This window comes from Populus trichocarpa, chromosome 8, assembly GCF_000002775.5.
Source record: "Populus trichocarpa isolate Nisqually-1 chromosome 8, P.trichocarpa_v4.1, whole genome shotgun sequence".
NCBI lineage: Eukaryota > Viridiplantae > Streptophyta > Magnoliopsida > Malpighiales > Salicaceae > Populus > Populus trichocarpa.
The window spans coordinates 6,590,438-6,602,675 of NC_037292.2; the positions used below are offsets into that span (position 1 = coordinate 6,590,438).

At 32.0% G+C, this 12,238-nt stretch overlaps 2 protein-coding genes across 2 annotated transcripts; both read right to left on the minus strand.

Moving 5' to 3' along the window:
• Positions 1-5,309: 5,309 nt before the first annotated feature.
• On the minus strand, positions 5,310-7,006 carry LOC7485896 (putative ubiquitin-conjugating enzyme E2 38). The gene has a single exon (XM_024606785.2). The coding sequence runs from the start codon at positions 6,822-6,824 to the stop codon at positions 5,673-5,675; it is 1,152 nt and encodes a 383-aa protein (XP_024462553.2). The 5' UTR covers positions 6,825-7,006; the 3' UTR covers positions 5,310-5,672.
• Positions 7,007-10,387: 3,381 nt separating this feature from the next.
• Positions 10,388-11,984, minus strand: LOC7485897 (probable enoyl-CoA hydratase 1, peroxisomal). The gene is made up of 3 exons (XM_002312290.4): positions 11,454-11,984; positions 10,845-11,127; positions 10,388-10,595 (listed from the first exon to the last, which is right to left on the minus strand). Exons 1-3 carry the CDS (start codon positions 11,861-11,863, stop codon positions 10,491-10,493), a joined length of 798 nt encoding a protein of 265 aa, XP_002312326.1. The 5' UTR covers positions 11,864-11,984; the 3' UTR covers positions 10,388-10,490.
• Positions 11,985-12,238: the final 254 nt, after the last annotated feature.

Genomic DNA, 12,238 nt, shown 5'->3' on the forward strand with positions numbered 1-12,238 from the left:
TTGCTAGCCCAACCTTAAAATCCTGGGCCAGAAGGATATGGAGTGCTCGGCGTGGTGCCTTGATATAGCCAGCCAGGATTTCATCACTGGCGGTTTGAGTAAATAGTTAAATGAGATATGGGAGGGATGGTGTCCAGATTGGTCCACAGCACCCAGAATATTCCGGTGGGCCCGTTTTGATTGATAGTTCAATGGGTCCACAATGGCCTGCCAAATGCCAATGCATCATCAGCCACGGGTATTGTTGCCACCCTGGGATCATCAGATGACCTAATATGACGTGGAGTGCTGGTACAAGAAGCTACTAGCTGATTCAAAAAATCAAGTTAATCAACCATGGTTCCTTTACCCGATAAACAAAGGGAGTGACCCGACCCGTAAGAAGATTCGAGATTACTTACAAGTGCTCCATTTTTGTGTGATTTTATAATCATGATATGGTATCCCTTTACATGTATAGGTTTCATATGGTGGTAGTTCATTTTTTTAAAAAAATATATATATAAATAAAAATATTATTTGATTAATTAAATATTTTGTTTTTTTATTGAACCTCACGTAAATTTTAACTTTTAGTTTTGTATAAGCTGAAATATCTTATTTTTCATTTATTTTATATGCAATAATCTATCTAGCCAAGAGACGAGACGGGAGATGGCAAGAGTTGAGGCCCTGCAAAACAAAATTCATTAATATTATGCCTATGTGAAAGAATAATTTTAAATTTTAAGCCCAAAACTAGTAAGATTTAAGTTTTGCCCCCCAAAAGAAATTCAAAGTCTTTCCCCCTAAAAAATTACTTGGGAACAGTTTAAATCAAATATATATTTTTAAATTTTTTTAAAAAAAAACCGTAACTAAAATAAAAAATTCTCAAAAATACAACTAGACTGCTATAAGTAATTCAAAAGCACATCCTCACAGTTAAAAGTATCTGTCTAAGTCCCTTCCTGCCTTAGCTTCATTGCTCCAGCCCCTCTCAAAAGCTACCGCATGGTCCATGAAAGCTGCCCCCGTAAGAATCATGCTATAACCTTTATGACGTCGGGCGTACTTCTCGCCCCTAGATATACTTCAATGGCTACCACTAACGAGTCGACTCGAGGATAGAAGCATTAACCTTTTTAATTTTTTCTTGAATTAGGCGGCTGCGGGGACCATGCTATTAGTGGACTTGTTAACTTTTCATGAGTGTCTGTAATACAAAAAAAATATATATATATATAATCATTAAATAAATGATCAAGTTTTGGGACTAAAAAATTTATTTCTCTTATAGTTTTAGGTTCGAGCCATGTAATTACTAATATTAATTGCTACTGGAGACTTACCTGGTTGTTAACTTCAGAATCTATAAGAATGGATCGAAATGCACACAAACTGATCTTGACATCCTGCTTAAATAAATAAATAAATAATTTCTTGCATTCTAGTGCTCCCAGAAATATAATAACTTGGTTGTAGGAATCCATGTTAATTTAGACGTGGATAACTTACATACCATTGAATCAAATCAACTTTATATAAATCCTATTAATAATAACTTATATGCAGTGTAAAATATATGGGATAATACCGTATCCATGCTTTAATTTAATACATGATATTTGTATAAAAACCAACCAAAAAACTGATTTGATCGAATAACAATCCATTGATAGCATGGTGTTGTACCCCATGTGTGTGTCTATATATATATATATATATATATATATATATATATCGTGGCAGAAACAAGAGGGTAAATTACTAATAAATATTTGATATTATATATTATTTATAGAAAAATTAATTTAAAATATATGTATCAACTCAAGTCAAACAAAAATAATTTAAAAATACATTTAAAATGAAAAAACTTACATTATAATTGTTCTCTTCGATATTTTATATTTAAAAACTGCTTCATAATGATTTTATTTTTTATCTCATTAAAAATATCTTTCTCATTATATACAATAAATTTTTATTTATCTATTTCTAAATCTTTCAAAGAATAGGAAAGTTCTTCACAACGATTCTATACTGACACATGGTACATAGTATCTAAAATCATAGCTTAAAATGATTATCACAAACTTTCATCTAAAACTTACATTATAATTGTTTCTCTCCCATACACATATTAATTCATCAAACCCATAAGTTATTATAAATTCTAATATTTTTTATAACTAATTATAAAAAAATAAAACTAAAATTTGATAATGAAACAAATAGAAAAGATTAAGGAAACTTTCATAAAACATAAAGTATAAGATGTTACTTGTTTAGATAATTAATATTTAGGACTTGAATATAAATTTTATAGAAGGGAGAGAGGAGAGACAATAGTGAAAAAAGAAGAAGAAGAGCTTAGATCAATTTATTAGTTAACAAAAAAATTAACCTTGCAAAACTATTATATTAATATTTTAATATAAAAAATATTTTGAAAAAAAAAAAAGGGAGCAATTGCCCCTTTTTGTCTCTATGTGGCGCTGCCACTATGTGTGTGTGGTTAATTAGTCTCCTTCGAGATCATCTACCGGTTTTATTTTTGAAATAAATGTTTATTGTCCCGCGGGAAAAAAATATCACATAATCATGATAATCAGTAAGGCACCTATGAATACAGGTGGGTAAGGTACAAGTTTATAACTTAGTTTTTAATTGTTTACAAATTATAAATTTAATTTATTTAATTTTCTTAGATCCAAACAAATAAAATATATAGAATGAACTAAATTTGTTGTAGAAGTTATAGATATTCATGAGTTGGTTTGTATTGCTAATTTTTAGGATTTCATATTTAAATGTGGACCTACAGCTTAGACTATAAGTATCACAATACATTTAATACTGGGTCTAATTTTTATATTTGCATCATCATTCAATTTTAGTTATTTTCTTTTGAGAAAGAGATAAAAAAATTTTATTACCTTAAAAAATCTATTATAAATTTTAAAGTTAAAATATTTATAAATAAAATAAAAATAAATATTCAATTCACAATATTGCATATATAAATTGGATCGGCTCAATCAGGTTTCAAGAATTTTAGTTCACCACCCAGCTTGCGATGTTCATTTTCTATATTTTTTTATTATTATTTATAACATCTACAGTATCCTAACTTTAACAAATTAATCTGATAAAATAATATAAGCCAAACTATTGAATCTTCTCTCTCCTTGCCCTCCTTCCAAATTCAAAATAAATATTAAATAGGCGTGATTTTAGGCCCACGTTATACCGTTTGAACATGTAAAGTCATTTCTTTACGCGCTAATACGAGTTAATATTAATCCAGTCCCCATAGTTTATTCAACCTAATTAATTAATCCCTACACTGTAAACAACAATTAACTAGTCCCTTGATCACTATCCTTAATTTATTATTTTTCTATACCATAATTTCCTTATGTGACAATTGCATTTGACCATATCAAATATCTCTTTTTTATTGTTTCTATTTTCTAACAAAGGAAAAAAAAACGAATAAATTGGAAAGATATGTAGATATGGTTAAAAAAAACTTAGATTATAAATGGATCAAGAGAAATATGAGATCGTAAATATTTTTTTTTATCCTTTTGATTTTACAGTAAGAAATATCTCTAGATTAACTTGTAAATCAATTAAAATCAGTTTTTTTCTATAAATATTTTAAGAAACATATTCCTGTATTGATTGGTTTAATCGTATTTTTTTAAAAAATATTTTTGAATTATTTTAATATATTAATATCAAAAATAAATTTTTAATAATAATAATAAAATATTATTTTAATACATCTTCAAAAAAAAAAAAAAAAACACTTGGACATATATATATCCAAAGTCTGGAGCCCTCGGTCCTCAAACCGACTTATCAAGCCTTTGCCATTTTAAACCAATCAAAAAGCACCGTACGGTAAATGGATAAAGCAAATGAGAGGACGAATATACTCCTTATCACAATCTCAAGATAATATACACTCTTTATTGACTTTCCTCTTTGACTGTGGTCCTGGGCCCAAAATTTGCCGAGGATTTTCTTGACCCGCATAATCAGTCGAATATTTTATAGCTGGTGATCGTGCTTCAATATGGTAACTGTAGGACTGTGATCATAACGACCTCTAGATCGAAAAATCAATGTCTGATTAACCTCAAATTAATGGTTGTGATTGGGCAGAACACCAACCACAGATGTTAATTATCCTCTAATACCAGTCACATGCTAGTTCAGCTCCCTAAAAGAGACTAGTCGACTTCGTTGCATATTGATTCAACCCATAAAAAAGCCAGGGTTTGATTTTCGAGATTCATGGAAACTCCACATCCCATGGCTTACGAGGTATCTGGTATTGTTTTTTTTATTTTTTGTGAAACTAAGAACCTAGATATTGATTATTACTTGTATTTTTTTAAGAAACGGTTTATTTTTCAAAAAAGGCACATGAAAAGAAATTAAACTAATTATATTTAATTTAAGAAATATAAAAATATATTTTTAGTTAAAATACAAAACTAATAATAACAAGAAATTGTGATATTATGAAACATGAGAGATATAACTCAACTAATTAGGCTATGAGTTTGTTTCTTACATATAGCTAGTTCGAGTCCCATAAATCTCAGGGCCGCTAGAGGTTTACATGGTTGTTAATTTCATGACCCGTAAGATTAATTAAGATGCACGCAAGCTAACCTGAACATCCACGTTAATCTAAAAAAATATATTATGATAGTAATATGATAGTTGTGATGATAAAAAATATATTATGATAGTAATATGATAGTTGTGATGATAATGGTCATAATATTCAATATAATTCTAGTAATAAAGATAAGAAATCAACAATGAATGTTATTTTATTAATAATCATTGACATTTACAGCAAGTGATGATGGTATAGTAAAATTAAATATAATAAAATGAAGATGATTTTTATTTAAATACGTCTGCAAATATTATAGAGTCAATAGTAACGGTGATGATAATATTAAAATAGAAGATGATAATAAAAAAATGACAATGAAAGTGAGCATTGTGATACTGTTAATGGTATCATGACAGGGAAAATGATTATTATTATTATTATACACAGTACCATGATAACATTAACTAATAATAGCATAATATTAATAGGCCTGTGAGATTAGTCGAGGTGTACGCAAGCTGGCCCAGACACCCTCGTTAAATTAAAAAAAAATTAACAGCATAATAGAAAATCATACTGCTTGGAATTGAAATTTAACTTAATTTTTATCAAAATTTGATTTTTTTATTTTTATTTTAAATTAATTTTTTTAGTGTGTTTAAATTGTTTTAATATACTAATATTAAAAATAAATATTATTTTAATATATTCTAGAAAACAAATACCTTAAAAAACAAACTTCATCACCTAAAAAATAAAAAAACAACAACGTAACAAACTTCCGACAAACCATACCCTTTACTAACAACCAGATTTAAGCTTTAATCTCTCTCTCTCTCTCTCTCTCTCTATATATATATATATATATATATATAAAGCTATCAATATATTTCCTACTACGCTGCTAATGATCATCATGACAGTACAGGAGTCAAAACTTGATATTAGCGATAACAGTATTGAATGGTCATGATCATCATCGTAAAAGATTCTAAAAACAAGTTCTAAAAGTACCTTGATAAATCAACAAATCAAGAATCCTCCGTCAAAAACCCTTGTTTTTGACCCCGCTTTTGCCACTCTTATTCATCTTCTTTAACCCCAAAACTCTCTTTAATTTCGCAAACACCGTCCTTGCAAATCCACTCTTCTTACTTTGAATCACCGCTTTCCCCTTAAACGACCTCGTTTTCATCTCGACCGGCTGCACCGACGGCTCCACAAAATTCCCCAACGACGCTCCATTTCTCTTGAAACCCAAAAGCAATTCTGGATATAATTGACCCATCAGCCCTTTAAATTTATCCGAGACATCAACAGTTGATGAATTACCACTTGAACATGACCCATCATTTCTATAATACCCAACTCTAGTTTGACCATTAATATAAGCATTACAAGCTGATAATATAACACTTGCCTTCTCTCTAAAATGGCTAGCAACAAAACCCTCGAAATTCTTTGGCGGCCTACGTAATAAAAACAACATGGTCTTGCAAGACAAGAAAAAAACATTCTCACTATAAGCATTTGATTTCTTCTCCCATATGGCCCGACCCGGTAACACCCCATTACCCGGTTCGTTGTAATATGGTTTCTCATTCAAAACAAGGGCTTGGATGGAGACCAGAACTTGAAGTACTGTGGATTCGCTGGAGTTCCATTTCTCACTTTTTCTACCGGGCCAAGTGTTCAGTAAACTTAAACACACCCGCCCATTTGCGTATAAATTCGGGTTGATTCGTAACCCGAATGATCTGTAATAAACCAGAGGGGGGCGGGCTGGGTAATCTGGTGGGAAAGCAATGTCAAAGAAATAAAGTCCATCATGGTATGGTGTACCTGCGACTCCTATGATTACTGCTCTTAAGAGATCGATACGATTCTCGTGCGCACGAACGTAGATTGAATCAGGGAGGTGTTTTTCGAGGATTTTCCATTCTTGCATGATCTTCTTGTAGACCCCACTTGAGATATTTGTTAACGAATCTCCTCCACCGTCTTTGGTTTTTTTGCTGCTGCTGCTGCTGCTGTCGTTGTCGATGTTGTTTACGAGATAGTGGTGATCTGACGAGTCAGATACGACGTCGAATTGATGGAAAATGTCGATTTCTTGGATCTCACCATCATTGGTGGTGGTGGTGGTGGTTTGCTGTTGCTGTTGCTGGGGTTTTGGTAAGGGTAAAGAGAGAGCCATTTTGGTAGAGAAATAGAGAGGCTTTTGTTTTTGATTGTTTGGAATTTGGGGAGTTCTAAGAATGAAGTCTCTCTCGTAGAATAGAATCAACTAATTGTGCTGCTAGTAGTTTCTATTGATAGGAATTAGTGGGTCCATGATGTGATTTGGAGTTTCTCGGTAATTTGAGCATCATCGGAAGGAAAGTTGAATTTGCGGGCCATATAGTGAGGGTTATATGCCCTTGGATCATAATAAAAAAAAAAAAACAAAATCATTGAATTAAGTTTTGATTTATTAACTAATGCTATGATGTTTCTTGAAAAGTAGTTTTAAAAAACTATTTTTAAAATTTTTTTGTGTTTGTTTGTTATTAAAAAAATTAGTTAACAAAAAACAATTTTCAGTCAAAGAAAAATTTGGCTTGGTTTCTAGAAAAGTGTTTTCCTGGAAAATTTAGGCGGAAAACAATTTCCGGAAGTTGTAAAAAATTTAGAAATGTCATATTATTTGTTGATTATATCAAATTTGATTCTCAAACTTTTGATTGCTATATATATTTTGTTTTGAATATTTATTTTTTAATTTCATCTCTTAAAATTTAATTTATTTTTATTAACTTTGGTATTTATTTTTATAATTGTTATTTGCTTTTCCCTTATTATTTTTTTATTGAAATTTTTTATCTATCAAATTTGATCCTCATTCTTTTAATTGTTACTTATTTTATTTGAAATAATTTATGAAATGTTAATTATTATTATTTTAATTTCTTTATCTTTTTTTTTAGATTTGATATCTATTATTTTGATTATTATTTATTTTATTTGAGATAATTTATGAAATTATATTTTTTTTCAATTGTATACTCATTTAACTTTTTAATTTGTAAGATTTGTTTCTCATTATTTTAATAAACTTGAGAAAAATAAAACGTTAATAAGTTATTTTCCATGACATAATCAAACACTGAAAAGTGCTTTCCAACTTATTTTCCATTACACTACCAAACATCAGAAAATAATTCACTTTCCTGGAATTCACATTCCAAAAAAAAACTACTTTCTAGCAAATAAACGGGGGGCCCTAAGTTGGTGTTTGGTAAGAAGCTGATACAAGCTTTCCTTCCAAGTTTCTAGGAAATTTTACAACTCCCCCTTTTACTTCTATCGATAGATATTTTGAATTCGCATAATACTGGTCTTATATAGACATAGCTTTTTTTTTTTTTTTGTAACCATGAGTGTTCAGACTAATTTACACATATCTCGACTAATACTTCAAGACTCTGAAATTAATAATTATATAAATCTTTAGTGGTTTTGAGATTTATAGTACTCGAACTGATAATTTCTTAAAATGAACCTGAACCATTAATAAACTACACCTCGTTTATTTATATAAATAAAGCTCTTGAGAATACAAGACTGGACTCAACACCCAAGTCTGCTTTAATTTTCGGGAACATCCAAATTTCCCAGAAGGTTCATAGAATAATTTTATTTTATATATTTTGCAAAATGATGTGATTGTGACATTTTGTTGAACTTACCAAACAATTGTATGATCGTCACTTGTAACTTACCATGTGGTGGGGTTTATGAAAAAAGAGCAATATTCTGTTTATAATACTTTAGGATTGGATTTCACACAGGATTCAAAGAGAGCCCTCCTTCACTCTGAGGGTGGAAACGTTAAAAAACGCCCAACTTATGTAAGAAAATTGCTTCTTTACAAAATCAAGTATATCAGGATTAAATTGTTGTTTTGGACTTCTGAGAAAAATTTAATTAATTTTTTGCCAAAGAAACTTCAAAGATCAAGGGCAAATTAAAAAACTACCTGAAAAATACATATTTTTGGGCGGCTGGATGTTAAAATTACCCCGGTGGCAATCCCTCACTCTTTCCCTTTAATTATTTTCTTTTTAAATTCTAAATAATTATAAATTTAGATCTATATAATCTAAATTTCATGGTTTTATTTGGTTTTTTGTTTCTATTTCATCGAACCTCTCTCTAAAACAATTTATGTCCAAATCGTCATGCCGGTTGGAACTTACCTGACAAGAAACTTTGCTACCTCAGGACCATTATAGCTAGTTACAATTGCCAGGGCTTCGATTGTTGGCTCCCTTGTCCTTAGATCACTAACTTCCTTGAACTTTCGATGCTAGGCATGCGCCAGCCTGTATACACAGTCTTACGATTTTACGAAGACCTGTGTTGAATAGTCGTCCGAACTTTGTCGATGCGCTCCTGTTTATGAGGAAGCACCCGTTCTCTTCAGGTTATAGGGTTATTTTGCAAAGTTTCATATAGAGAATTGTCTCGCGTGTCTAGGTATTTTCTACCTACCCACCAATGATACGAGTAACTTCTGGTTGAAGATCATTTGAGTTTTTCCTAAGAGTATAACACGAGTTACTTCAGAGCTTATAGTACCGTAGATCACTCGACTTGTAGTCAAATTGTTCGCCTGGGGCTGGATGCTCTGGAGCAATGGAAGATGGCGCAGACGTGGCAAATGGATGGTTGCCATCTCAAAACGCGTCAAAGCAATCCCAGAACAGATGTGGCGTGGTCTAAGCCTGAGGATCGAGGGTTATATCAAATGCATTGTTGACGCTGCTATCTTCCAAAACCACGCTATGGGAGCAGGTTTTATCATAAGAGATCAAAATGGTCAGGTGATTTGGTGTGGACGTTGGCAGCTAAGGGGAAGTTTTCGTTCTTCACTGGCCGAAGCTTTGGCTGCAAAGGGAGTTCTTCAGAAAATCAGCCCCCTTAATCTTCATAATTGAGATGGATGCGAAACTCGTCGTGGACAGCATTTCAAGCACAGAGGGACTATTCGGAATATGGTATCATCATAGAAGATTGCAGATCTCTTATCAGATGTGCCTTGAATTTTAGCACTGTTCATGTCCATAGATCAGCCAACAAGGTAGCCCCATCATCTTCCTCTTGTAACCGGTCAAGTCAAGACCTGTGGAGCCATGCTCCAGACTTTATCTGCTCTATTTTAGCTGATGAAGCTTATTAATATTAAATGATTCCTTTTTCAAAAAAAAAAAAAAAAAAAATCCTCAACCAAGATTAAATCATCTTTCTGAATGATCTCAAAGACAACTCAGTTTTCGCATTAACGGAGTCTAAATCATCTTTCTGAATAAATCTCACAGACATCTCATGTGTGCATTTTAAAATATAATAAAATTTTACAAATAAAGACTCTAAAAATTATATCTAAGAAATGAAAGAAGGAAACATATCTTATTAGTCGTCAAATCATCCCGTGTTTTATTCTTTAATTTTAACATTGAAAGGCATTTAACGCTGGCAATATTCTCCAACTCCAGGATGAAAAAAAATAAAATTATCTTGGAAATATATTAAAATAATATATATTTTTATATGTTTTAAAATCTATTTTGATATTAATATATTAAAACAATCTAAAAAACACACAAAAAAATATTATTTTAAAACTAAAAAAAACTCAAAATTTTTTAAAAATACAATTAGATTGCAATGACAAGCAAGTCCAAAATATATTAATGGTTGAAAACTTGCTACTAAGTGTTGAGTGGAGAGTAAATAATTTTTATTGATTTCAAATTTCCCTTCTTCAAGGAGGAAACATGTTGGTTTTCACAATATCATAACAATTCCGAGATTTAGAAATTTACAACTTTGAAGAAGGTGTCTTGGAGCTCCGACCAGCTATGAATTCCTGCATCTTCTGGAACTGGTCCTTAGTCATGCCATTGTAGTAGGCGTGAGCCCTCTCCTGAAACAAACCATGAGAAAATATTTGTTAGTCATAACATAGAAAGTAAATCACGGTTAAAAAAAAGCACATTCGCGCAAAACCATGACAAAGTGAGTTTGCTGAAACACGACGCTAGGTAAAACACAAGGAACCAAAAAGCAAACGAGTCTGGAAAGAACTAGGATATGCTTACAAAAATCCTGGAAAATCCCTCAACTGAGAGAAAGAAATATGTATATATGTGTGTAAAAAATTCTGGAAAACTACCTTCTCTAGAGAAAGAGCATGAGCCAGGTCCAGCTTCAGGCCATCATTTATAACGGCCTTGTATTTCAACACCATGTCTTGATTATTTTTTATAATGGCCTCTGCAACTTCTCGGGCTTTCTTCAACACTTTACCTTCTTCCACAGCATGGTTAACCAAGCCCCACCTCTCAGCTTGCTCACCAGAAATTGGCATGGCCGTTAGAGATGCTTCCCGTGCCCTGTTTGCCCCTATAACGCGTGAAAGCTTCTGCGAGAGGCCCCATGAAGGAAATATCCCAAACCTTCACAGGCAATTCAAACAATCAAATCGAGCACTAAAATCTAAAAAACTTGTCCTAGAAAGCATGGAATATTATCACATACTGAATCCAATCACAAAATTCCACCGAAAACGTAACTACTTTCACATTCCCAAAAGCATTCAATTACTGCACATTCAAGCTAATCAGATACTACTATAAACACTACGATTAGCTCTTTCGTTCAAGCCACAAAAAAAAAAAAAAAAAAACACAAGCATGACCCCAATAACAAAACCATATTAATCAAAGGGTGAAACTAAAAGATAAGCATACAAAAAATTTAATCAAATATAAATACACCACACCTTGAATGTGTATCCATAAACTTAGCTCCTTTAGAAGCGATCAAAATATCACAAGCAAGTGCAATTTCAAACCCGGCGGTAACTGCAAACCCATTAATAGCTCCAATAATGGGCTTTTTGCACTGCTCCATTTGGGCAACCGGGTCGGCCTCCACGTCCTTTACATCCCCTTTAAACACCTCCTCCGCGGCAGTCAGATCCACACCCGAACAGAAAGCCCGACCCGATCCCGTCAAAATGATGACCCGAACTGAGTCGTCCTTACCTAAGGCATTGATTTGACGGGCTAAGCGAACTATCATAGGCCTCGTCAAGGAGTTCAGCGATTTGGGACGGTTTATTGTGATCGTTGCGATGCCGTTTTGGTCTCGAGTGACCAGGATAAGGTTTTCAATTCTGGTTTGATCCATTTTCAAGTCAGAGAAGTGAACAAAACTACTTTTTTCTCTTTTTTTTCCAGGTAGCCTTGATCGATTGCCTGTTTTAATTAAGGTTTTGTGCGTTATTGATTTGCTTCCTAAATCATACGATTTATACACCCGCTGCGGCTCTGCCTAACTTTCTCCTTTTAATCTAAACATTGTCAACAGAATTTAACAGTTTAAAAATACCCCTCTGTTGATATTCATCTTATCTTTAAAAATATGTTCTTATTAGTTTTATTTTCAAATGATATCATTTATTAATTGGAGCATTCTATAAATATTAAATTTACTATTTAAGGACATAGTTTTTATTGAAAAAACAGTGCACTATTAATGATTAAATATACATGAAAAGATTTA

Coding starts and splice junctions, on each gene's coding strand:
- LOC7485896 (XM_024606785.2), bottom strand. CDS start 6,824: ATGGCTCTCTCTTTACCCTTACCAAAACCCCAGCAACAGCAACAGCAA.
- LOC7485897 (XM_002312290.4), bottom strand. CDS start 11,863: ATGGATCAAACCAGAATTGAAAACCTTATCCTGGTCACTCGAGACCAA. Junction 11,128..11,453: donor TTTATGGATACACATTCAAG/GTGTGGTGTATT, acceptor TTGCCTGTGAAG/GTTTGGGATATTTCCTTCAT. Junction 10,596..10,844: donor ATGCTCTTTCTCTAGAGAAG/GTAGTTTTCCAG, acceptor GGTTTGTTTCAG/GAGAGGGCTCACGCCTACTA.